Raw genomic sequence first — 26,287 nt, forward strand, 5'->3', positions numbered from 1 at the left:
CGCCGGGGGCAGCAGAGCCACTGTTTACAGGCAGAGAGCAGCTGGCTGCACGAGCTCTTAGCTGGTAGCGTGGAGTTCAGAGGCAGACTGAGAGGAGGTCGCTGTAGCAGTTGCTTTTAAAAAGTTACAGAAACTCTTAGGTGAACTAATTCAGCGCGTGTCGTTTACATGGTGACCGACTACAGACTCAGAGGTAACTACTTGTTGATATGAAACAGTCGTTCAGGGCGGAAAACGGCAACATTTCGCTCGGGCTCGCTGACTTCTGCATGGTCGCTAGCTAGCTAACAGTTAGCTGAAGGAGCTACTTGGCTAGCTGGCTAGCGAGGTCCAGCCCAAAAGTTGTTTACCTCAAGTTGTGGATGTGGTCACCCCCTGAGCTTTTCACGACTTTTCTGTGGGATAAGAGAGCAAGGACCAAAAAATCACACTGGATTTAATACAGCGCGCTGTTAGGGAACTAGCAGGATGTCCACAGAGGTTGAGAGTAGTCAGGTTGACTCAGGTTTGACAGCGGCCAGCTCCAGCGGAGCGGAGGAGAAGAGCCAAAACAAGTCCGAGGGGACTCACCTGCAGAAAGAACCGGAGCAACAGGGCCAGAAAGGCTCGGAAAAACAACTAGCAGATAGCCACAACTCCGAGGCAACCAAGAGCCCGACAGACACGCACAAGAAATGCAAAGAAAACGATAAAGAAAACGACCAAAGCGGCAGCGCTGACTCGGCTGTCGAGGCGGTGAAGAGGAAAGTTGTTGAAGCTCCTCCGCCGAAAGTCAACGCGTGGACTAAGAGGACCACCGGCAGGGTCCCGATCAACACTATCAACTCCAGCTCCCAGGAGAAAGGTGAGATGGACTTTAAATTCATACTCATGGAAACAGATTGTTGTGACTAAAGTGTTCAATAAAGTTACAGCTCAGCACAGATCACCCCCCACCCCCCCACCCCCCAGCAGCGGCAGCGGCGGCGGCGGCGGCGGCTGAACACGTTGTTGTAGCATTTTGACAGCCTCACTGCAGGGAAATCAGCTGTAATCTCTGTCAAACCGAGTTTGGTGTTATTAAGAGCTGAATGAAGTGCTTAAACTTGACTGTCAGCGCAGTCGAGAGGTGCTGGTGGTCGCATATTTGCCCCATCCCCCTCTGTGCTCGTATTGCTCCGGAGCACCACGTGTTGATTACTGACAACTGCTGCTCCTTTCGACTGTAACTTAGCTGCTACCAGCTAGCTCCCCCTCTGCTCTCGTCTCCGGGAAATGCCAGTGACAGAGTGCCACGGCTAATGTTGGTTAAAAACACCACATGGGGAACTACAATGTGAGCCATAATCAGCCCGAAGTCGGTGCTGTGTCAGTGTGAAAAAGGCTAAGACAGCCAGGCTAGCTGCTGCTGTAAAGACACGTTTTGCATGTCCAATGGCCTGTCTGCCTGCAGGTCCTCCCACCAGCCTGTTCTGCGCTGTCACAAGTGGCTGGGCAGGTGGAAAAGTTAAAGCAGGGTGGATTAAATGAATGGCTGTGTTTACTTTGGATAAAGGTAATTGCTCTTCATGTGTTGGCAATGAAGAAATGTCCCCGAGAAGCGACCACAGCCCCAAAAAACACAGTGAAAACCACATTTTTAAGATCCGAATAATATGTAAAAGTGACTGGCAACTAGCTATTTTTTCGATAAGCACCTAATGATAATAAACTCAATATCTGTAGTTAATTTGCGAAGTTATGTAGTAATTTAATTAATCCAATCAAACAACATAGCAATAATTTCTCAGATTAAATTTGAAAAATGATAGAAAATGATGAAAAATCCCAGAGCCCAATGGTTTGTTTTTTTTGTCTGCCCACTTAATGAGCGACGTCAACGATTGATTGATTATCAGAATTGTTAACAAATATCCCTTCAAGCTCACTTGATCATTACTTTTGGAAACATATATTGCACGTCCTGTGGCTCTGGAGGGAGCCATGATAACCCCGGTGATGTCACAGTGATGTCATCAGGGTTATCTTAGTTTCAACTGGTGACTTTAGTATAAATTTGTAACAAAAAGTTACAAACTCTGGGTGTGGAGCTTTGAGGACACGACTGAATTCTGGGAAATGTAGTGTGTTTTTGCTCCTCCTAAAAACTAAAAGTCAGGATATCTGAGCTTCTGCTTCTGTTTGAGCTTTTCTTTTTGAAATATCTTTTTTACAAACTCCTCCAGCTTTATGGATGCTTGACTCTAAATTATTGGAGTACCCATTTAATAACTGATTGGATTTCAGAACTGGATTGATTGACTTTCTGTCTATGTGATTAGCAAACTGATTAATCAGCTGATCTTTTCACTGCCAGTTTAAATGCTGAAACAAACACAACTTCTCTCCTCACGTCTAAGAATTTATTGATAAGACTGTTGGGCCACTGTTGAGGTCACATTTATTTGTTAGCACACGTGAGAGTTCGCTCTGAAACACAACAGTCGCTTTGTTAAATTCAGACACTCATTCAGAGTCGTGAATGTGTGTCAGAGCGCGGAGCGACCAGGGGGAGCTATATTTGAAGAGTTGGACTCTGATGAGGGCACAGGCATCATTTTACAGTGTAACTGTACAACCGGCGCTGTGGGTGGACGTGTGCAGGCTCGGTCAGGACAGCATACACCCATTCATGTGGAAGCCTCGGCTCCGCGGCTCTTATCAATCCGACCATCCTCTGCCGAGCGATAGGGATTGTCAGGCTGCAGCGGGCCACTCCCAGCCTGCAGCTGCCTGCACAGACGCAGCCACATACTGCCACTGGCTGTCTGCAAAACACCCTCAACTAGTTCAGTCACTCAGTCTCTGGAAGGGGGGGGGGTGGTATTTACTCATTCTGCGCTGACAGAAATTCCTAATGCTGCACAGCAGAATATGCATGAGTAGATGACTCCACTTGTGTCTGTTAGAAGGATAAAACTCCGCTGGTTTCAGGCCTGTCCTGTCAAATCTGATGATGTCTCTTTCAATTATTGATTCTGTGTCTGCAGATCAACAGAACGCTCTGAAAGTCGTCCGTGCCACCAAGCCCAGGACGAGAAAATCCAGCAAGGTAACGCTCTCTGCTTTTTCCCCTTTTTTTAAAAAAGCTTCCACAGTTTGTCAGTTAAACCCCAAAAACATCCAAATACAGTCGGTGACAGACGCTGTTTAACGTCTCAGCTGATGAAACTGTGCTTGAATTGAGCCTTTTTGAAGTTGTTAACATGCTCGTATTTGAGCTTCTGCCAGGTGCTGACGTTCAGGTTGGGAAATAAACATCTGCCGCAGCCCAAACGTGAGCTGGTTTAAGCTGCTGACTTGCGGTTTTGTTTGTTTTTTTTTCTAACCAGTTTTTCCACAGCGGTTATTAAAATTAAGAGTTGGAAGGTAAACGAATAGTGTAAAAGAATAAACTAAAATCAACATCTTCAAAAAGGAGAAGATGAAGGAAACAACATTTTCCAGTCAGTGTTTCGGCTCCGTGGCTCTTTAACGCCGCAGGTGATGGACAGTTGATGGTACATTATTCTCTTGTGTTGTTTTTGTGCTTTTTGATGTCACTTTATTTTTTTTCCACAGTGGGACACACAGTAGATTTTTGCCTGAATTGTACCCCGATCACCCAGAATGCATCTTGTTGACGTTTTCATGGTCAAATTCACGTGTCGGAGGTGACGCGGCTGCGCTGTACTCACGCACTGTTCAGCCTGGCTGATGTTTATAACCACCGTCACAATATAAACACACTATCAGCATATTGACGGGGGTATTTTTCAGTATAGAGAAAAAAAATAATGTTTAAACTATCGATAGACTGATTAATCAACTGATGCAGAGACAAAGGGCATTTTAGAAGGAAACGTGTTGAACATGTTTGTTAGAGCTCAAGGATGAACACAGTGAGTAACGCCGAATGTAAACAGAAGCTTCGTTTACAAGAAATCTCCGCAAGGCACCTTTAATTCTCCAAGTGTAACCAAAACCCCCAATTCTAAACAATAAATCAGTGGTATTAATGCTTCCTGACGCTGCTTTGTACACTGATAGTGATATAAGATAAAACTTTATTGATCCCACGCTGCAGAAATTAAGCTGTTACAGCCAGCAAAGTGTTAAAAGAGGCAAAAACAGTGGACAGAAAATAATCGTAAAAATACTGTCACCATTTTTATGAAAATCTACTGATGCCATATGTTCAATTGCACTTTAGAAAATACTGTTGCATTAATAAAAAAAAGAGCATTGAACTGCTGTGGATAATAAATACAGATTTTGTACTATTTCACATTTGGAAAAAAAATACAAGATGTAACAGATGTGAGCGTGTTTTTCTGGTCAGATATGAAGGATTCGTCTTTTAGCTGTTGTTCAAAAGCCAGAAAACCCTGAAGGATGAATTTGGTTTTGTCCATCACTCTTGTATCCGGAGCCACAGTGAGGAACGCCCTGTTGGTTAACACACCTGTAGAATGACTGCGTTTAAACATCAGTGCTGCAGTTTGTGCTGTGCAGGTCTGAGTGTGGCTGTGACCCTCGTCTGTTTAACCTTGATCTCATATCAGGCTGTCCAAATTTACAACGTTCACGGCGGTGGAAAGTGACTCGGCCTGTTTATCGGCGTTGTTTGCAGTTTCCCCACGGACGGAGCACTGACCTCCTTTCTCTCCCCAGCTGGTTTCTACCAGACTCCACCTGACCCCCCCACATACTGTTAACAGAATCTGATGAGTCCAGGTGACAGGGGGCCACCTCTGCATGTTGAATTGATGATTTGTTGTTGTTAATTATTGTCTTTCTTTCTGAATTTCACAGTCAAGTGACTTCAGTGATATCACAAACTGGCCCACACCCGGTGAACTGGCCAAAGAGGTATGGTGTGTGTGTGTGTGTGAGAGTGAGTGAGTGAGTGAGTGAGTGAGTGAGTGAGTGAGTGAGTGAGATGTTAGCTGAATCAAATCTATCAGTGTTTCCTGAGGATTACTGCTTTAGGGTGCCGCTTACCACCACAGCACCAAATTCCATTCGCAAAATTAACAATTTAAAGTTTCTTTAATATTTATTCGCTTTTCAAATATTTATCTTTTCTATTTATCACTTTTATTGAAATGCACACAAACCACTCTTCACATCGGCACAAATAAGGTCCACTAGACAGCACTTACTTAAGAAATACGTCACGTTTAAAGCTGGTTTGCCTTCTACTTCCTTAATTTACTCCTTCTAAAGCAGTGGTGAAGAGTACAGGAGCAAATGCCAGGAGCTGAGTTTTCATGATGACAAACTTATGACTGGTGTGTTAACCGCATGCCAAATTTGTCAGATCACACTTGGCCAAACTGCCTCCTAGGTTATCATATGATTGGTTGCTGATAAATGATGTCGCATTTAATGTCAGCTTTTTTAAATGGAGTCTGGCACAGTGCTCGCTTTGGTCTAGCTCAGCCAAGAACCACACACACTGAATATGTCAGCACGTTAGCATGTCGTTCACTGCCTGTTTGGAACCGGTACTGACAGCGTCACCGTCACGTCGCCCGTCTCTTCTTCACCTGTCTGTCCTTCACCTGTCTGTCCTCTGCTGTGCGTGGAGGTGCAAATGCCGCCTCCGGTGAAACGTGAGAGCAGACGAGGATTTTAATGATGGTGTGAAATATTAGCAGAGACGCCTGTGCCGCTGCAGAATGAATGTGGGGAAAACACTGGGAGTGGCACTTGCATCATGTCAAGGGTTTCCCAGATGGCAACACAGAGGTTGACGCATGTTTTGGAGCTTGTTCTTCAGGCACAGTCAGACAAAGCAAAAGGAAAAGTAAGAATTTAGTTCAGTCGAGCTGTAAAACTGTTCCACCTGACGGCTCCTGTCCTGCTGTCCTGTGTCTGTTTGCTCTGCGTAGGAGAATATTTTATTTCCTATGAAAGATTTTAAAAATCCAGCAACCTTCACTTTTTAAAGTGGGAAACACCAGTGAAAATATGTCTTTTGTGGTTTTTATTGTTTTAAAAAGAGCTAGAAAAACAAAAAACAGGTCAAAGTGAAAACAAAGATGGTTCCCAAAAACCTCATTCTGCCTTTTGGCTTTAGCCCCTAAAAATGAAATAAAGGAGGTCCTGACAGCCCTCATGAGGAGTTAGGAGGAGTTCAATCTCCACTTCACAGGTTGATTGAAGGGATTGAAGAGGGGTGGCAAATAAGGGGTTTCGTCATCCTCTGAAAATATAATTAAAAGCTGTTCTCTCCCTCTTCAGCAACAACAAAATGTCCTCAACAACAACGGAAAGAAGCCTCCTTCCTCACGCAGGGAGAAGGAGAAGAGGAGGGAGCGACCGGACAGGAAGTCAGAGAGCAGCCATGACGGTGGAGAGAGCAAGGAGAACCAGGAGGCTCACCCGCTGGGAGAGCTGCCCAAAGATGGAGAGTCCAAGGCGGGACAGGACGCCAAGAGCGCCGCCCTGAAGAAGCGAGGAGGTGAGGGTGAGGAGTTCTTCTCACTCGGTGAAGCATGTCGAGCAGCATCGTCCACTTTAACCAGATTAGACGAGGGATGTTCACTGATCGGTGCATGTTCTGCTGCGGTGATCATATGTGTTTCACTCACCCTGATTCATCCACCTTCAACAAAACCAGAGACGAACGAAGAGTTCTGTTCCAAAACGAGTGGAGATCGTCCGCTCGAGGTTTTTAAAATCCCGTTGAAGTTTGTTAGCGTTAAAACGATGTGTGCTAAGCTAAGCTAACAAGCTCTGTGCTGTAAGTTTGGTGAGGCAGCTCGTTGAAAACCATAAAAAGGGTTCTGAGTGTTTTCAACCCGCCGCTCACGAACATCGAAGCTCAGTCCGTTTGATTTCCTCCAAACTGCATCTCCAGCGTTCTGGAACGAAACTCTTCAAGCTGTGTTTTCGGTGTGCAATCATCGCTAGGTAACAAACGTAAGTGGGTGTCTCTGCCGCTGGAGGAAGCGTCCCGGGACGACGGCGACAAGATGCCCGGCGGCGGCGGCGGTGGCGGTCCGGCCCATTTGGACTCAGAGCCGGCCGGCGACTCCCCTGATCCCACGTCGCCCGGCCACACACTCCATAATAGCAGGGCGCATGATAGCAGGAGTAAGTGCTGTTCACGCCTTCAGTCTGTGTTGTTGCTTCTTCACTCGCTGGTGTGGCTTCGCCGTTCGCCCTCTGCTTCCTGTTTGCTCGTCACGTTTCCCGGCTGCCATCTTCCCCTCCAGAAGCTTCATTTCAATGTCTGTGCAAAGCAGTGAGAGCATGGCATGAACGTCCATCTGTGTTCACGTTTACTGATGACCTTTGATGCTCTTTGAGGTCTTCAGTTCGCTCTCAGTTCTTCAGATTTAGTTACAAACAGGTGATTCAAAGCCCGTTTGAACGTCATTAAAGGGAAAATTCTGTTTTTCTTTGAACACCCTGGGTCTTATTCTGGTTGTTTTGTCACTTCTGTCAGTTATGAGGACATTTGACTCGCTGGCTTCTTTTCTGGGAGTCCCAGGAAGGAGGATGAGTCAGATGGTCTCACGGGTTGTAAAGAAAACCCTGATTTGATTAACAATGGGAGAGACAACGAATAAATTAAGAGCTAGTGGGGTCTGATCCGGGACCCTCACTGCATGTCATTCCCCATCTCTCACCTTTCTCTGTCACCTCAAAAAACCCCAAAATATAGATTAAAAATAGTGATAAAAATGAGGGAAAACCTGAACCTTACATTTTGCTGATGGACCACACTTCAGTCAATCGATCAGCCCGTCAACATTTAATGGATCCTTCATTAAAATGTGAGTTTGTCCTCGCCCTGAAGGATATTTTTGTGAATTTTGATGGATTTTACTCGCTGTACTCTGACCTGTTATAGCTCAAACACTTGACGTACAGTAGAGATAATAATGCCGATTAATTGAGGCTTAAAATAATCCTCGCTTCCAAAAAGGGGTTTGTGTCATGTGACTAAACTCTCGACCCGTGTGATCGTCAGACGTGTTTCTTGAACCCTGGTCGTAGTGACGTTTCAGAAACAGGTGAATCCTCTTTATTCTGTTCTCTCAGCTGTAGTTTTCTGGCTGCTCATAACGTCCTCGCCTCTGAACCGATCCGTCCTCAGATCTGATGGGACCTGGACTCGGTTGGAAACCTCTTGGTGAACAGCGTCTAAGACGTTACCTTTCATGTTGTCCCGTCCACAGGTTGGAGGAGAGAGCAGCGGGACTTCGGGGACGATGCCGCCAGCGTCCGAAGCGACGGCGGGAGCGTCCGCGGAGGAATACGAGGCCGAGGGAAAGGGCGCGGGCGCGGGAGAGGTCGCGGGCGAGGTGCGCTCTCAGTTTCTCCAGATTTTCATGCTGGATTGACGCCTGGTGTTGTTTCCCGTCTCTGCTTGAATTGACCTTAGTTGCTCTTCTGTTTGTGTAATCTGTCTGTTTTTAATTGGCAGCAAAGCTTTGAGTCAGGCTTTTATTTTGGCAGCCTTTATAAAAACATGAGAGAAAATCTGGTGTGCAGTCTGAACTTTGTAAAAATATTTTCCTCCTGTGCTGGAAAACGACGTCTCAGCGTTTACCTCTGGTTCACTGATGGCTTCCCTCGTTTCCGTTTTTCCCGCTCGCTCAGGACGTTACGAATACTCGCAGAGCTTCCGGGACTCTCAGTCGTCCGACGGCTCGGTTCAGGTCCCCTCGGAGTTCGGCACCAACATGGTTTACTACTACGACGACGGCAACAAGGTCCAGATGTACACCGTGGATGAAAAGCTTCTCAAAGAGTACATCAAACGCCAAATGTGAGTATCTGACAGCCTTCTGCTCTTCATTAATCCAGCAGCTGACGTGCAGTGTGGAGGCTTTTCCTTCAGGAGCAGCTAAGAAAACACCCACACAGCATCGCCGCAGACCCTCGTTTCTTCCCTTGTTCTCTATTATTTTGACCACATCCTCCACACTGTGGACTGAACTCTAACAGCACGCCTTCTTCTTCTCATGTTTAATTTCTGTCTTTCACCTGCTCACCTGCTCTCGCCACGCGCTGCCTCTGTTCTTAAACATTTACCTGATTGTTTGTTTTTTCTCTCTGTATTTGCACTTGGTTTAATTTCCCTGCTTGAACTTCACACCTTGTATGAAAGCTATTATGTACATTAGGTTTATTATTTTGCAGCCACTTTGCAATTAGGCTTTTATATATTTCATTTCCACCTTTTACCTGGATGCTTTCACACTTTTAACTGGCTAAAAAAAGATGGAATAATGAATTAGAGCATATATGAAAATGACAGTACGTACATTTTCAGCCTTTACTAACACATCCGGTTATAGAACAATCTGTTTTAAGCTAATTTATTAGTTACTCTTTCACTTCAATCTCACATTCTTATGCAACACGTCTTCACATTTTAACATCAGGATTTTCTCCTCATCCACTTTCCAGCGGGCTTCATTTAAATGACGACTTCACGACTGAAACAATAAGTTGATTTATGATTGGCCGATTGTCAGGAAGTTGAGTCACTTTAATTTGGAGGTTCTGGCTTCTCAAATGACACGATTTACTGCTCCTCTTTGTTTTATTTGATACCAAATTGAACATCTTTGGTTTACTTTGTGCGTCTAATCAGAAAATGAACTAACAAACCTCATTGTAATAACAGTGACATCACAGACGTCCACCTCTCTTAAAAACTAATGTTTTCAGGGCATTAATTGCATAAATTGCTGTCTGATATTAGCTGTTAACGAGCCGCCTCTGGAACTGCAGGATTACCATTAAAAACATGTTTTCACTGCATCACGACACATCCTTTTAAAGGCTTTACTTGGCGCTCTCTGTTGGACCGCAGTGTAATTTAGGCCCAATTCGCTCTTTGCTGAAGCAGGAAATGACATTGATGTGACAGATAAGGTCAAAGTTTTAACAGCAGGTCCTGCTGAGTCAAACAGGTGAAGACTGTCTGTACAGAGCAGGTGTGTGCGTGAGACATAAGGACTGATAAGCAGCGAGCAGAGCAGGTGCAGTGAAGCTCCTCCGGGCTCGGTGTGTCCTGCAGGGGGCAGCGTTCACTCTGTGTCTGACTGACAGCTTTGGCCTCATTTCAGCAGCAGACTCAGAATAGTGGAGGGTGAGGTGGACTCCTAAATATAGTCCGAGTGCCTCAGCGGGGACAGGCGATGAATTATATGCAAAAAAAAAAAAAAAAGGTTTCAAGGAGGAGGGTGAGGGGTGAGGGAGGGACGGAGGAGGAGGAGGAAGATGAAGACGGGACATTCTTGTCGTCTCCTCTCTTGTCTCCCTCAGCGTTATTCATGCTGCTCACTCAGCCGGCGTTACTCCACATGAAGCGACGACCCACTGCCTGCAGGCCGAGCTGTGTGTGTGTGTGTGTGTGTGTGTGTGTGTGTGTGTGTGTGTGTGTGTGTGTGTGTGTGTGTGTGTGGTGACTTAAAGTGGAGTGACAGGTAATAGACAGAGAGTTTTTCCATCCACAGATTTGGTTTTCCAGACAGAATATTCTACATTTGTTGTGTCTCTCAGAGCATTTATAAGCATTAAGACGTGGCAGCTCAGCGTGAAAAGGTTTATTTATTTATTGTTACTCAGGGCTGAATATTGAACCTCACTCATGAACTGATCAGTCGGTCGTTAATGATTAATCAGTGGAGTCAGGAAAGATTGTAAAAAGTCAGGTCCTACTCTTCCCTTAATGCAGCTCTATAGCGTCTCTCATCAGACCCACCTCTCTGTTAAACACCCATATTTCAAACTGCACACACTGCAGTTTGATGTCCCTGATGACATCACTGTGACATCATCAGGGTCATTTTCTCAGTTTAGTGCTCACCACCTCGACTAAACTGACTCGAATGCGTCTTTAAATTTGCTTTCCATTGCTCGATAATCGGCCGTTTCAGTTCGCTCGGCTGCTGCGTTCACGCTCCTCGTAGCTCGGTCTGTAATTAAGACGTCGCTCCTGATTAAACAACGCTCCTGCTCTCCTCCCCCAGCGAGTACTACTTCAGCCTCCACAACCTGGAGCGAGACTTCTTCCTGAGGAGGAAGATGGACGCTCAGGGCTTCCTCCCCATCTCCCTCATCGCCAGCTTCCACAGGGTGCAGGCCCTCACCATGGACATCAGCCTCATCATGGAGGTAATGTCACGCCATCACGCTGCGCCGCCTCTCAGGATGTCACATGTGTCTCCGTTTGGTTCCAGGTTATGTTTCAGTTATCTTTGGCAAACAAAGACCTGTGGCTAACTGGCACCTTCATTCATGTATTTGAGAAGAATAATATTTGCTCGCCGTGAGACATTAAGACGTGACATTTGAGGATCTTCAGATGTGGGATTTGGAAAAAGGAAAATAAGTTTGTCCTTGTCTTATTGACTCCTGCCTCCAGGCTCTGAAGAGCAGCAAAGAGGTGGAGCTGGTGGAGGACAAGGTGCGCTGTAAGACCGACCCGGAGCGCTGGCCCATCCCCACCCCTCCCATCGTGGGCTCCCCCCGGACTGACTTCTCCCAGCTCATCAACTGTCCCGAGTTTGTCCCGCGACAGACGCTCAGCTCCACGAGCTCCGGTCAGTGTTCACCTCCGCCCTCTGCTTTGTACGCACCAAAGATTGACCAAAGGTGGATTAATCCGCCGCTGAAAGTAGTCCCCTACAAACAGGCTGTTTACTTCTGTTTGAGTAAGATAAACAGAACAGTCATGGTCTCCATTGATTGATATGCAGATTATTTTCTTTTGTTCGCTCTTTAAAAAGCCTGAAAATAATGAAGAATGTCCATCACAATTTCCCAGAATGCACTTTAGCCTCTTCACATCTCTTTGTATTGTCAGCCTAAATCCTGAAGAGATTCAGTTTTCTGCAAAAGACGATGAAAAGCTGCAAAACTTCGAATGATTGAAGTGATTAATCGATTATCAGAATTGTTTCCAATTAATAAATAAAGTGTTTTGGCTCTAGTGTGAACGTAATGATGAAGATTTTGCCTCTGAAGCCTGCTGGACCTTATAAAAACACACATTTAATGATACGCAGTGTATAACTTTCCATCTTTCTCTCTAATCTCGTTGATTATTGATTAAGTTTAGCGACACAGGATCTTGAGCAGCGTTGAGGTTTCAGTCTTTAGCCCCTCTGGCAGTGTGATTTGGGACATTAAAGCGTGCTGAAGGTTGTCTGAGCGCGACGTTTTGGGCCTTTCAGCTTCGTCGCCCGTGAAGAAGACTCCTCCCGAGTCGGCCGAGCCTCAGGACTCGGCTGAACCCAGCTCCTCCAGCCAGGAGTCGCTCCCGGACGCGGACGCCTCCAAAGACTCCCCCGCCCCGAAGCCCGACCCCGACGCCTGGATCCAGGTGGAGAAACGCCACCGACAGCCCTCCGGAAAGGCGAAGGTACGGAGCAACGGGCGGAAAAATCCCCTTAAAGTCCAGATCAGCTTCATTATCTTTAAAGTGTCACATTTGCCTTTTTCATCCTTTCATCATCCCTTCTTTCTCTTTCTCGTCACGTTTCGTCTGTCTCACGTCCTCCGTCCCCGCCCTGTCCTCCTGCTCGTCTGTCCAGCTTGTCAGTGCTGATGTGTGTGTTGCCAGCTCCTCTCCTCCCTCAGCGCTCCACCCTGACCTCCTCCCCTCTGCAGTTGAGTACTTCCTGCTCTCGCGTGCTCACCACCTCTTCTTCCTTTCGCGTCTCGTGGTCGCTGTCGTACTTCAGACATCTCTCCTGCACTTTTCTTACGCTCTGTATTTGTTTTTCACGCTTTATCTTAACTTTATCTTAACTTTATCTTAACTTTATCTTAACTTTCTGCACCTTTCCCGACCATCCATTCACGGAAAATCATGTTTATGTCACATAAATTAATCCGTTTGAGGACTAACGTTCTACGAAGGATGTGGATTAATTGACACGAGCAGCTTTATATTCTGATCATCTGATGTGCAATATATGATTATTCATTTTTAATGTCCCCTTCTATGGAAACAGGACAGATAATTCCTCCTAGTTTGATTGCAATGACTTGATTTTATCATATAAATCATAAAACAGAAACAAACAATTCAGGTTCATTATTATTTTGATGCCAAACTGCTGAAAATCTCCTCTCGTCAGCTCCTTTCGTTAATTGCTTCACTGTGTCCTGCAGGAGCGCAGCGAGGCGCCTCCTCGCAGCCTCCACGCTCCTCCGCAGGCTGAGCCCGACCAGGAGGAGCTGGACTTCCTGTTCGATGAGGAGATGGAGCAGATGGCGCCCAGGAAGAACAAGTTCACCGACTGGTCGGACGAGGACGACTCAGACTACGAGCTGGACGACCAAGACGTCAACAAGATCCTGATCGTCACCCAGACCCCTCCCTATCTCCGTAAGCACCCCGGCGGCGACCGGACGGGCAACCACGAGTCCCGAGCCAAGATCACCGGCGACCTGGCCAAGGCCATCAACGACGGGCTGTACTACTACGAGCAGGACCTGTGGAAGGGCGAGGAGCAGGTCGAGTGCAGCAAGGTGAGACAAACATGGAGAAGAGCGTTTCAGGTGTGGAAGCTGGACGGACAGTTTGCACCTGAAATACCTCAGACTCATCGTGGTTTAAGGAGTCAGACGTGTTCGAACAGGTCTGTCACAGAGAGGTGAAGAAAAGCACCTCGAACATCGAGTCACGTCTGAACAAGCAGGTCTTTACATTATGGAACCAGAAACAGTAAAGATTGGATTTGATGACAACAAATTCATCCTCCATCCAACCTGAGACACAATGAAATATACAAAACCTACAATATATAAATATAGAAAATGGGCTGAAATGTACCAGATGAGGTACAAAGTACATAAAAGTGACGGCATAAAATACAACCTAGTGTCCATCCAGCTGCCACCATCCAACCTAATCATCAGTAATTCACATATTTCCACCATCAGCACCGTAAATGTACTCACCCTGTTAGCTTTTGCATGTGCTGTTGTTGGCTAATATCAATAGAGCTAAAGGTTTTCATAAGACACTGAAGTATTTGGTATTAAATTTCATAGAAGTGCTGCAGTATTAAGTATTTATTGGTCATCAGGAGCAAAAGAATAAACCTCTACTACTTAAACAGCAGAGCTGAGGGCTAATGCTCATGTCCAGCTGTTCAACGTTCAGTAAACCAGATTGTTCTGGGTGTTTGGCCTTGGCAGAACCTGATTCACTTCCTGTTATTGAATTAGCTGCCCTGCTGTAAACCGCTGGATTTTTTTTTTTAGCCAGCGGGTCAAAGGAGGAACTCCGTCCACGGTCAAAGGCAGGAACGCTGTGGAGCTGCTGCACGCTGAGACCCACAGTCTGGTGCTTCAGTCATTTCATTTTCCACAAACAAAAACAAGTAAAAACCAGTTTTACACAAAAGAAATTCCAGAAAACTGAAAAACACATAATTTAATGAGGGGTTTGCTTCAGTAAAGTCATGATTCAGCTTTTACAGACACAGAAACTCTGAACTTTACTTTCACTGTCCATTACAGCCTGAGCAATGGTGGAAGCATTGCTCTTTAACCTTACATTTGTGGCAGCGCGGGGCTTCCAGGAATAGTTTTTAAGCTGACAACAGCTGTTTCTTATGTATGTTTGTTTTATTGGTGACCCCCTCCCATTCAAAATCTCACCCTGTGGACCTCAGTGGAATAAAGGCGGCGCTGGTTATCTGCTCTGATTTGACAATTCTGCTCAGTTTTAACATAGAAAGTCTTGATTTGATGTGATTCATGAAGCCTCATTTATCAAAAATGCATAAGTAAATACAAAGACTTTATCCCGGGAGCTTAAATTTCACATTGTGAGCACACATACGTACCATTTATAACAAGAAACCACATCTACATGAACGTGCACATGCTTCATTCACTGAGAAAAGGCAAAGATGGATCTTTAAAAACTGACGTGGGATCATTTAGCTGCTGATCACAGAGTCTTCAATCAGGCAGCAGACTCTGCTGGTCCTGACATTTGATCCTGGGCCTGAAAAGTGGGTCAGGCAGTTTCTGGACTTGAACTCTGTGAGCGCAGAATCTTTACATGGCAGCCAATAAAACCAATGACAGCGTTTTTCCTGAAGGGTCCGGGGAAGGGGCTTCCTCTGCAGAGGCGCTGCCGGCGCTCTGAGCGCTGTGACATAAAGACTTTGTGACAGAGCTGTTAAATCTCACGCTGTGGAGGGGGACAAAAATAAACCACTATTTATCGCCCACTGCACGAGCCTCCAGACTGACAGGGGTGTCATGCAGCTGCTGCCAGGACTGACTGACCTGCTTTTTGGACAAATGGCCTCGTCTGCAGAAAGCCTGTGGGTGGAAACCGTGTCTGCCGGTGACGCAGCGCTACTTTATCACAGAATTCTGTGGGATGAGTCTAGTTTAACAACAGTCGCAGGTTTATGTGGTGTTTTATGGTCATTGTTTATGATTAAGTTATAATGGCAGACACTTATCCTTCATTAGTGCTTCAATGATTAGACGATAAATGAAATCGGCGGCTTGAACCACTTGGATCTCCCTCATCAGCAGCTTTCTTTCTTGATGCTCTGAGAGGTGGAAATGGCTCAAAACACGGTCCAATGAGAGTGAAGCCTCAATTCAGGAAGTTGACTTGACTTTTGAGGACAAGTAACTGTACTAACATTTAAAGTTCAAGGTGACTGTAGGTTTGAGGTTGAGGCTGAAGTCAGAGCCTGCAGTCGTGCTCCCCTGTGTGCTGAAGGCCTAATCCAGAACATTTTTACATTTATATATAAACCTCTGATTATTTTTGCCGTCCCTTATCGCTGACTTGTATCGTGTAACCGTGAGTCTATCTATATCCAGCTGATGAAAGCTTTCCTGTCTGTAGCTCGAAACACACACAGCCTGAAACATGGACTCTAAAACCTGTGAAGATGTTTATTTAATGTGAACGAACAGTTTTACACTTTCAGCAGCTAATATTTGAGTTATGAATCGTCTTGGCCTTACAGGTGTGATTTAACCCATGTCATGATGAGCTTCTGTATTTTTGTTTTTAAGAATTAGGCCCTCAACTAATAATTTTCTTGATTTATTAATCTGCCAGTTATGTTCTCTGTAGATCATTTAGTGCATAACATGGCAGAAAAATGTGAATATCTAGGTGAGGATCCGACTGACTGTTCTCAAACACTGCAGAGGAAGAAATGAGTAGTTAGCACGAGCAGAGGCAGCTGTGACTGATGAAGACGAGCCGGTGAAGAAGACGCCGCCGTCCCTCGTATAACGTTGGATAGGCAGGTGGAGTGCAGACGCTCTGCAGCGCGATGAGGTGTTTGATGACTGCAGGCGGAGCGTCGGGTCAGAGGTCTGCAGGGAAGAAGCAGCATGTGTTCGTGACCTTTGATAGACGGCAGCCGCAGTAACCGAGCAGCCGGTCGACGCTCGGCCGCCTCAACCCCGTCGGCCTCACAGAGGTCCTGAAGTCAGGACAATAAAAGAGTGGAGCTCAAACACGCACGCTGTCGCTTCAGGTTATCAGCAGGGATTTAATTGGAGTGATTAAAGACGGTTTTCAAAGTGATTTACGACAGCAGAAGGAGCGATACTGACATGCAAAGTACTGCAGGAACAACTCCTGTCCTCAACAAGTACTTCACAGGATTAAGTTAAGAAAACACTGAAAGAGATAAAAACAATAGCAAGTGAGAAGAAGAAAGTGCAATAAAATTATGTTAAAATAGGTCTAAAATGTCTTTAAGCCTGATATTTTAGCAGCTTACTGTGTGTTTTATGTGTAGTATCTCACCCTGAAATCTGAATATTAACAACAGCACAACGTGTCGCTCTGAAACGTGTCAGAAATGAGTACAAATATTCAAATGAGGCGCTTCAGAGCTGTACTGGAGGCAGGACGAGTAAACACCAGTCACACTAATACGGCAAACACCGTGCCCACGCCAGCAGTCTGAAGGCCGAGTGAAAGAGATTCCTCTTTTCCTTCGCTGTTTTCGGCGTGCTCAGCTCGTTCTCCGTCCAAAGGTTGAGGGTTACGTTGCCACATGTGGGAAATGTCACGCCTGAACACACACTTACACACACGCACCAAGGTCACCTGGATTTTCTTCTGACGCCGACGTGTAAAGTTCAAAGTACGCTTCACATCTGCTGTGTGTCACACGAGCTAACGCGGCCGCCGGCCGTACTTCTACCACCATGTCGTGCTGTTATCAGTGAAAACAGCCCGCAGAGCGAGGAATATTAAATGGTCACACCTGAGTGCGGCGCAGGAACGCCGTGATTATTTATGTTCATCGTATTACAGATGATCTTTTTCTGCACACAGATGCAGAACAAGGCTGAAATGATGCAAACTAACATGTATTTGGCTGTTTTTTGGTGACTTTCACGCTGCTGGTTCCTTGTATTACTGCAGATTAAGATCTTAACTTCCTTCCTGGTTGAGTTTTACGTACAATAACTTGTATTTACCTTTTTTAACTGTTCATGTGTTGCTTTGTTCCCCAGCAGGAAGTGGAGAACTTCAAGAAGCTGAACGTCATCAGTCAAGATGAGTTTGACAGCCTCACCCCGAAAGTGCCCGTCGACCCAAACCAGGAAGTCCCACCTCCTCCCATGCCAGGTGGGTTCGTGGAGCTGCTGTGAAGTCGGCTTCACGCGAGCTGAGCATCATCCTGTTTGATGCTTTCTGCATTTTAAACATACTTGTAAAATCTCTTTAGCATCTACTTTTCATGTTGTTTGCATGACACGGTTCTGACCGACTTCATGAAAAACAATAAAATGTTTTCTTTAACTCATCAGTCAGGACATAAAATGGAAGTCAAACATCCTCTTCAGTATTTTAAGCAAATACGGTTCGGTTGAGCCGACCTTTTCAGTCAGACTTCTGAATCCACGTGAGCTTTTTCTGGACCTCAGCATCACGCGTGTGTGATGTAATCATAACTATGGCCAAACAGTCTAGTCGTGTGTGTGTTAATGGTGTTTTCGTGTGTTTTCAGTGGACAGCGGAGCAGAGTTGGCCCGCTCTCTGCCTACGACGGTCCCAGAGTCGCCCTGCGCTCACCACCCCCGAACCCCCAGAACGCCTCGCACCCCCGGACGCCAGGACCCCAACAAGACGCCACGCTTCTACCCCGTCATGAAGGAGAGCGGCACCATCGACGGACAGGTGAGTTCTCGTTCTCTGTTAGTGCCTGACGGCCTGGGTCTGCGTCCTGTGGTCTGTCCAGTTCATTACAGAGGATGAGGACATTGTTGTTGTCCTGAACGTCTCCCAGGTGGATAACAGTAATAAAAGCCAGATTTTGGATGATACTGAAGTTAAAGAAACACAAGCTGATTAACAGGAAGAATCAGAAAAAGTACATTTCTGGTATTTCTATCTAAAATTCTGTTCTTTCAAACTTTCCTCCAATCGTTGCTGCTTTAGCAGTGAATGAATGGACCGTTTAACACGAAGGCATTGCTTCTCTTAAAGAGACGACAGGCTGAAAAGGTGGAGAAAACCAGAAAACAACCAGCAGGCCTCCATCGAGGTGTTTCACTTTCGCTCTCCCTTCCTTTTTGTTGCTTACTCGAAGGTCTTCAGGCCTCTGGGCGACTGTAAACTCCTAGTTTGGACTATTATTGATCCGTATCCATGAAATTTGCTCCACAATAGGGGCCAATCGGAGCATAAAGCTGATGTAAAATTCACTTGATTCCCTGTTTAAGGCTGTGCTTGTTGTGCATCCAGTAGTGCTGTCGTACATGTTTCAGTGTGAGCTTGAACCACAGGCACATGCTGCCTACCTCTCACCTGCTTTGCATGTTTGCATTGGTGCAAAGAGACAAACAGCATTTGCAAACCTCTGTGTTTTCATGTCTGTATCAAATGGAAAAGAGTCATTACATCCTCCTCTAACCGTCAGTAGTACAGAACTTCCATCCCAGTTATCAGGACGTCCTGCAGGTGACAGACGTAAATCTGGTCCAGATGGCTCGCTGACTCTGCTGTTGTGATTTCCAGACGCCGAGGAAGAAGAAAACCAGCCACAGTTCGAACCCTCCTCAGGAAGCCCACATCGGCTGGGTGATGGACTCCCGTGAGCACCGGCCGCGCTCTGCGTCCATCAGGTCCGACCGCTCGTAGAGATCCAGTTGTTTCAGTTATCGACCGAAAGAGGAACACAAGCTGGTCACTTCCTGCTTCACTGTCAGCCCTTCTCCAGCCGTCGTCTCTTTGTTGTGATTGTTCTGCTTGATTTTTCTGACCTTTATTCACTTCTCTGTATCACTACACACTTTTTTTTTTTAGCCAAACCAGAAGCTGAGGTGCTTCACGTAGCCACAGATGGCATTAAGCACAGATCCCCTGATCAAGTTATTTCCGCCCCGAGTCATTTAATATGGAGCTCTGCAAGTACAGTTAACCTGATATGTACATTTCCCTTCATATCACAGCTCACAGGCACATTTAGTGACAGCAGTTTTTACAAGAACCACTGGAGACGTCCGTAGTTTTCACAGTACTTAAATGACAAAAGTTCTCCTGTTTCCTTTAATAAAATACCAACATGAACTGTAAATGTTACTGGTGCCTCAGCAAAGACGAGCCAGTTGACTTATTAATCAATTATTTCTGCAGTACAGCTTGTGTAGACATGATATTTAAGGAGTGTTAGAAACTGACTTTGCTGCCTCGCCGCTCAAACGTCCTCTCGCCTCCTCCGTCCTCCTACAGCAGCTCCAACGCCTCTCCATCAGAAGGAGCCCCGCTGTCAGGAAGTTACGGCTGCACCCCCCAGTCTCTGCCCAAATTCTGGCATCCATCCCACGAGCTGCTGAGGGACAACGGCTTCACTCAGCAGGGATACCACAAGTACCGCCGACGGTGCCTTAACGGTACGGAGACAAAAAGAACGCTGTTGCACGCTCACGCTCACAGTCTCCTGTTAGTCACCTGCGTGTTAAAGGCGGTGTTGTGACCGAATCGATGTGTTTCAGAGAGGAAACGGTTGGGGATCGGCCAGTCTCAGGAGATGAACACTCTGTTCAGGTTCTGGTCCTTCTTCCTGAGGGACAACTTCAACAGGAAGATGTACGAGGAGTTCAAACAGTGCGCGGTGGAAGACGCCAAAGAAAACCACAGGTGAGCACGACCTCAGGTGGTGTTGAGCTCCGTGCGGACATATTTCTGAAGATTTAAAGCTGTTTCCCTTTAATGATGCTTTTTTCGAGTTTGCACTCTCAATTAACCACAAGTTTGAACAGTTCAGAAGAAACATTTTCTCATAATTATGACTTTCTGTTTCATAGTAGCAAGAAAAATCTGATAATACTTTGCAGTTGAAGTGTCTGTAGCTCTTGCCTTGGTGTTAGCTACATGCTAATGCTACGTCTTGATGCTGGGTGTAATAAATGTGCAGTGAGCTGTTGAAAGGAGCGACATCCTCCTTTAGTTCTGTCTTTCATCACACTCAACAGCTGATGAGACCAGAGGCCGTATTCACAAAGCTTCCTCATGTCAAGAGTCGCTTTGTCAAATTTCAAAGAAAATCCTGAGACTGATGACGCTTTCTAAGAATTTCCCCTCACAGTTCAGACGAGGTCCTGATCAAGATAAAACTTAAGAGAGCTCCTAATGTGACGGACTGTTTGTGGTCCTGTGCGGGTGGACCTGTGTGTGCTACGTTTAAAGAATGGCTTAAAAACAGATGTTCATCATTCAGCTTCAGAAAACTTTATTGATCCCTGTCAACAGTCGATCCCAGTCGACGTCCGGATGCTCGCTGCCAGCTGTTTGATTTCTCAGACAGTGAAGCGGTCTGCAGGAGTTTGTGTTGTAAAAGCCCGACGGTCAGGCTGAAGCTCTTCACTTCTTTTTTTTTTAATGAGTTTAATAACATCAGTATCTTCCAAAGCATCAAACAAAGGAGGAAGTGAGAGGGATTTGGAATAGGTGTTGGTGTCGTCTGTCGTCTGTAATGCTAGTGATTATGGTCTTAGGAGATCCGGATGTCGGAAGTCATGATTATGAGAGAACGCCTCAGTCTTTTTGTTTGGCGCCTTCATGCTGCGAGCTGACATCTTGAAATTGTTTGTTTTGTCTGATGAAAAGTCGGATATCAAGAAGCAGATTGTTGTCATTTGTTATTGCTAAAAGAGTCGTTGGTTATTGAAATTGATCATCTCAGCTGTGATATTGACACAAAGTCATTGCTGCTGCTGTGATATTATCTCCATCACAACACGTTTTCTGTCACTCCATCCTCCTCAGTGGGCTTCTGATGGAGGATAGCGTCGAGCTTTGATGTCGTGGAGGAGCGTTTGGTTTGCGGACTGCTGCAAGTCAAATCTCTCAGTGCAGAGATCCTTTTAAGGTGCAGAAGATAACTCACTCCTCCCAGTGTGAACTTAATAATTGATGGGTTCCTGATCCCTCAGCGTTGCCTGCAGGCAGCAGCACCTCTCAGCCGCTGTTGCTCGACAGCAGAGGGTTAACACGGGAGGCGGCCTCGCTCTGACATTGTTGTGCATCTGCCAGAGGCGTCTTCATACACCTGCCAAACCCACATTCTTGTGGAAATAAGCAGGCGGCTCTGGCCTGCATCTTGAGGAGGGAGTGAGTGTAGTTTCAGGGTGTGCTGGCGGGCAGCGCATCAGCTTTACAGGCAGCAGCTGGATTCAATTTGATCACAAACTGGTCAGTCAGGTGACACTGAAGACATTAATAATCCATGAGACAAAGATTTACTGTTGGAAATTGCTGCAGGCACATGTGGGAAAATATGTGGTGCTCTAAAGATCAGCTCAGAGCGAAGCAGCGACGTTACATAACATCCAGTCCATGTAAACACGCTGCTGTCTGGAAGCCAGATGTGAGCCCGGTGTCATTTTTCTGTTTCCTTGTTTTTGTGGTCAGACTGAGGCTAAAATATGTGTTTCCCCTGCAGGTACGGACTGGAGTGTCTCTTCAGATACTACAGCTACGGTTTGGAGAAGAGATTCAGGTTAGATCTGTTCAAGGACTTTCAAGAAGAGACCCTCCGGGACTTTGAGAAAGGTAATTAACATCAGGAACGCTGTCCCAGGCGTCGCCCGCCACTTTCACTGCTTCACCAAGACTTTCAGAATAAAATCACACAGCTGGCCCACTGACACAGAATCACACGCAAACTGGGTTTTCCCACAAAGGCTGCATTTTTTATTAAGGATTTTAAGGATTGTAAACCACAGAGCAGCGTTAAACTGAATCATCCACATTGTAGAATAAAACACGTTCATCTCATCGGAGGGTTACAGACGAAGACTCTGACAAGAGGTGGAAATCTGAGCGGGATCATGAACTTTCTATACAACCTCGGCTGTAATCAGACCCCCTGTAATATGAAAATGCACATTTCAGTGTATTTTTATTGAGATCTGTCCCCTAACAGACGAATAGATTATCCAAAATCCAAATAATCCACACTGTGTTTGTCTGTAAGTCTGTTAAAGCTTCATGTAAATATTTCCAAAAATGTCCTTCATCTGTAACTTTAAGTCCCTTTGATGCAACCATATTAATAACTTACTAATTTCAGGATCATATTTAGCTTTCATGAGCAGCACCTGAAGAGTCAGTGGTTTCTAACAGTGTAAAGTTGTGGTGAACACGTACGGACGTTTGTGTGATTAACAATGTCTTTGTTCACGAGTGTCACCACAGATTTCCTCACACTGTTCCTACACAGCTTAAAGATGTTAAATATAAAGTGGTGCCAGTGTTAAACCTGCTCGACCCGACTTAGAGGTTGGCCTCGCAGAGGTTCACCCCTGACGAGCTGAACGTGTAGCTGTGCGAAAAGAGGAAAGAAAAGGATTAACGTCGATTTCTCAACACAGCGAGCGACGCAGCGACGCAGTGGAGCAGAACAGAGCGACGCCTGTGAAGGCTGCAGCCACTTATTTCCAGCCGAATTATTTTTGGTGTTCAGTTTAAGACCCCGAACACACACACACACACACACACACACACACACCCCTGACTGCAGTCACCACCCTGATACTTAACCTCTGAGTCATAACCAGATATGATAATTGATGCACTAATTGACTTGGTGCCGTCATGTGGCTTCACGAGTCCTTTTCTTAAAGCGTTTAAAGTTGTAAAGTTACTGAATTTTCGCTCGATGACAGCAGGACGTGAAAAGTGTGGCTGTCTGAAGTCACTTCCTGTTACTCCACATTCACTGTGTCATATTTACAGTGATGGATCCAGCAAAGGTAGCTCGTCCATGACATTTACACTGCGTTAAACTGATGCTGAAGGAGTCGTGCACCGTGTCCCCTCCTGCAGGTCAGCTGTACGGACTGGAGAAGTTCTGGGCCTTCTTGAAGTACTCTAGGATGAAGAACCAGCCCATCGACCCGAAGCTGCAGGAACACCTCTCCCAGTTCAAGAACCTGGAGGACTTCAGGGTGGTGGTGAGCGTCCTCACTGATTTACGACCAAACGGGAAGAGTTTTAAAACACAAACATCCATCTGGGGTTAATGTGGGAGGTGGAAACTCTGAAGTGAGATAATCAGACTGATTTTCCATATTTACTCACTTTGTTTGCTGATTCCGTCACTGTGTTTGCTTTAGCTGAAATCTTGTTGGGACTGAAGGTTTATTCAGCCTTAGTGACGAATCTGCTCTGGAGGGAATTTGGGAAGTTACAGCTGAAGTTTATTTTTTGTATTGACGGTGGTGTAGTAGTACTCACCATCCACAGTGTAGAAATACTCTGATACAAGTCAAAGTCCTGCCTGCAAAAGTGTCAAACCACAAGTATTAGCATCAAAATATAAAGTAGCAAAAGTAAAAGTACTCATTGTGTAGGATGACTCAGAATATCGTGTTTCATATTATTGGATTATAATTACTGACGCATTAATGTGTTCATCACTTTAAAGTTGCAGCTGGTAAAAGTGGTGAATTTCCCCCCAGAGATCGATAAAGTTTTATTTTAACCATCAGAATTTATTTGCTCATGTTTTGTATTGATAATCTGAATCTGCAGAGTGACTGAAGTTATCAGAAAAATGTAATGGAGAAAGTAAACGGTCCAATATTTGCCTCCTAATTGTAATGGAGTAGAAGTACAAAGAACCTCAAAATCGTATTTAACAGTACAGCACTTGAGTAAATGTACTTAGTTACATTCGATGAGCCAAGTCGCCATTTTCCTTGAATGGAGGAAGCTATGTAGGAAGCCTACCGAGCTCTGATTGGTCGAAGGAAACAGCAGACGAAGGGTAGTAACGTGAACCTATCATCGCCTGTTTGACCTCTGACCTCTGTGTCCGCAGCCCCCGATGGGAGAGGAGGGAGGCAGGAGGAGACGTCACTCGTCCTCGGCCGGGGATGAAGGGAGGTGTCGGCGACATCCTTCCAACTCTACCTCAAAGCCCACGCAGGCCTCCAAATCCGCCGCCGCCACACAGAACGCACCCAAAGACAACGCCCAGAAAACAGCAACCGCCGCCGCTGCAGCCGCCGCCCAGGTGAAGAGGCCGGAGCCTGCGGCGGGGAAGAAGGAAAGTGTCACACCAAATAAATGAAGCCCCCTCCTGTAGGTGTGGGTTTGGATAGAGGAGATGCAGAGCGAGGCGGCGGCGGTGGCGGCGGCGGCTCTGAGCTCAGCGTTCGCTCTCTCAGCTGCAAACTGTTTGGGTATGAAGAGCGACCGAGCGTGGTTGACTTAATTTGATTGTTTTTATCTGTGCATTTCATTTTAAAGCAAGCAAGCAAGCAAGCAAGCGTAGGCAGTGAGCTTGAATCTGTGCGCCTGACAGCTCCTAACGTTTACAAAACCAAACCACAAAAAAAAAAAAAAAAATGCATTCCCTGCATTTTGCCTTTTATTCTCTCAGATGCCAAAATCGTCAACACGTTTGTTGATCACCTGTTAACAGCTGCTCTGTGAAGAGCTCCCGGCCTGCTGAACTGTGATTCTAGTTTGCCAAGAGAAGAGACGCTGCAGATCGTCTGTGTGCCTTAATCTGACTCGGCGGGAAGACGTGAGCGCGAGCGGTGACGAAATAATCCAAATTCTGCTCCTTAAAGTCTTCCCCGTCGATCATTCGGAGTTCGAACGTGTTTAAAACTGACACCACGTGCAGGTTTTCTTTTCTCCACACGTAAATATTTTCCGTTTCTTTATCAAAGTTGACAATCAAGTTGACAGCCGTGGTCATTAATTTGTGAAGGACTGACCCCGAAGCTGCTGCTCCGTAACAGACGTGTTCATGGCGAAACTATCCTGTTGGTTTTTAATTAAAACCTGCGGAAATAACGACAAATTTATCTGGGAAGCTTTAAGTCCTGTTTTACACCCAGAGGTAGTATAATTTATTATTTTTGTTCTTATTTTTCCATGTACTTGATTTGATGGAGTAGTCTTAGGTAATCATTGCAGTTTTTAATGGCTTTTGCTGTTGAATATGATAAAGGAAATGTTTCTGCTGGAATTATGGGTGTGAGCTAGCATCTTAAAACTACACTATATTTTAGCTTGAAGTTTACTTCGTATTACGTTTGAGGCTTTAGTGCTTTACAGCACTTAAATCGTTAACTTTCTTTTCCTTTATCAGTGGACTTAAGAGGTTTTAGAGATGAATTTAAAGAAAAAAAATGTAAATACTATAAAAAATCATTTGCTATTCAATTATTCTGATTTTAAGAAGTGATTTGTTTTATCGGTAGTGTGGTTTTGAGTGTGTTTTAGGATAAAGCGATGCATGTTAATGCCTTGAGTCTTGAATTGTAAAATGCAAAAAAATATAAAATAGTTGATTGTATGAACTTGTGTTGGTGTGATCTGTTCTACTTTCTGCTGGCTCACGTTTCTCTCCTGCCTTTTGGTGTTTTGTGGTTTTGCTCAGGGAAAGTCATCGAGCTGGATCAGCAGGTTTTTTTGTTCCCAACAGCAGCTGAGGGTGAAATTCATCAGCTGGCAGCGCTCATATGAAGAAGATGAGCTCAGTCGACTGTAAATCTAAAGTTCCTCTGACTGCATTTCGCCTGTTATCATCTAACGGAGTGAACAAGCCGCCAGGAGGCAAACCTCGCAAAGTGTGTAAACAGCATACAGATAACATCTGAATAAAAGGATATCACAGGGGAAATGGAGAAGGTGTGAGGTAACACCGAAGATAAGCGACAATAAAACAATGGAACAGCTGTGATCAGAATAAGGTCAGACAGTTTTGTGATAGAAGTGATCATATTTTCACACCATGAAGAAACATGACACTGACTGTTCAGGAAATATCTG

At 45.5% G+C, this 26,287-nt stretch overlaps 1 protein-coding gene across 4 annotated transcripts; it reads left to right on the plus strand.

Moving 5' to 3' along the window:
• Nucleotides 1-59: 59 nt before the first annotated feature.
• On the plus strand, nt 60-25,810 carry larp1b (La ribonucleoprotein 1B). Of its 4 annotated transcripts, none has more exons than XM_076749252.1 (19): nt 60-844; nt 3,009-3,070; nt 4,813-4,869; nt 6,247-6,472; nt 6,919-7,101; nt 8,193-8,318; nt 8,617-8,785; nt 11,001-11,145; nt 11,396-11,573; nt 12,207-12,394; nt 13,150-13,509; nt 17,506-17,620; nt 18,003-18,172; nt 19,013-19,119; nt 19,727-19,887; nt 19,990-20,134; nt 21,939-22,048; nt 23,324-23,451; nt 24,321-25,810. In XM_076749252.1, exons 1-19 carry the CDS (start codon nt 469-471, stop codon nt 24,570-24,572), a joined length of 3,258 nt encoding a protein of 1,085 aa, XP_076605367.1. In that variant the 5' UTR covers nt 60-468; the 3' UTR covers nt 24,573-25,810. The 4 variants fall into 4 exon arrangements, with proteins under 4 accessions (XP_076605367.1, XP_076605368.1, XP_076605369.1 ...); XM_076749253.1 differs by having other exon boundaries at nt 17,509-17,620; XM_076749254.1 differs by having other exon boundaries at nt 6,247-6,466.
• Nucleotides 25,811-26,287: the final 477 nt, after the last annotated feature.

The sequence above is a fragment of the Chaetodon auriga genome, chromosome 14 (assembly GCF_051107435.1).
Source record: "Chaetodon auriga isolate fChaAug3 chromosome 14, fChaAug3.hap1, whole genome shotgun sequence".
In the NCBI taxonomy this organism is placed as follows: Eukaryota; Metazoa; Chordata; class Actinopteri; order Chaetodontiformes; family Chaetodontidae; genus Chaetodon; species Chaetodon auriga.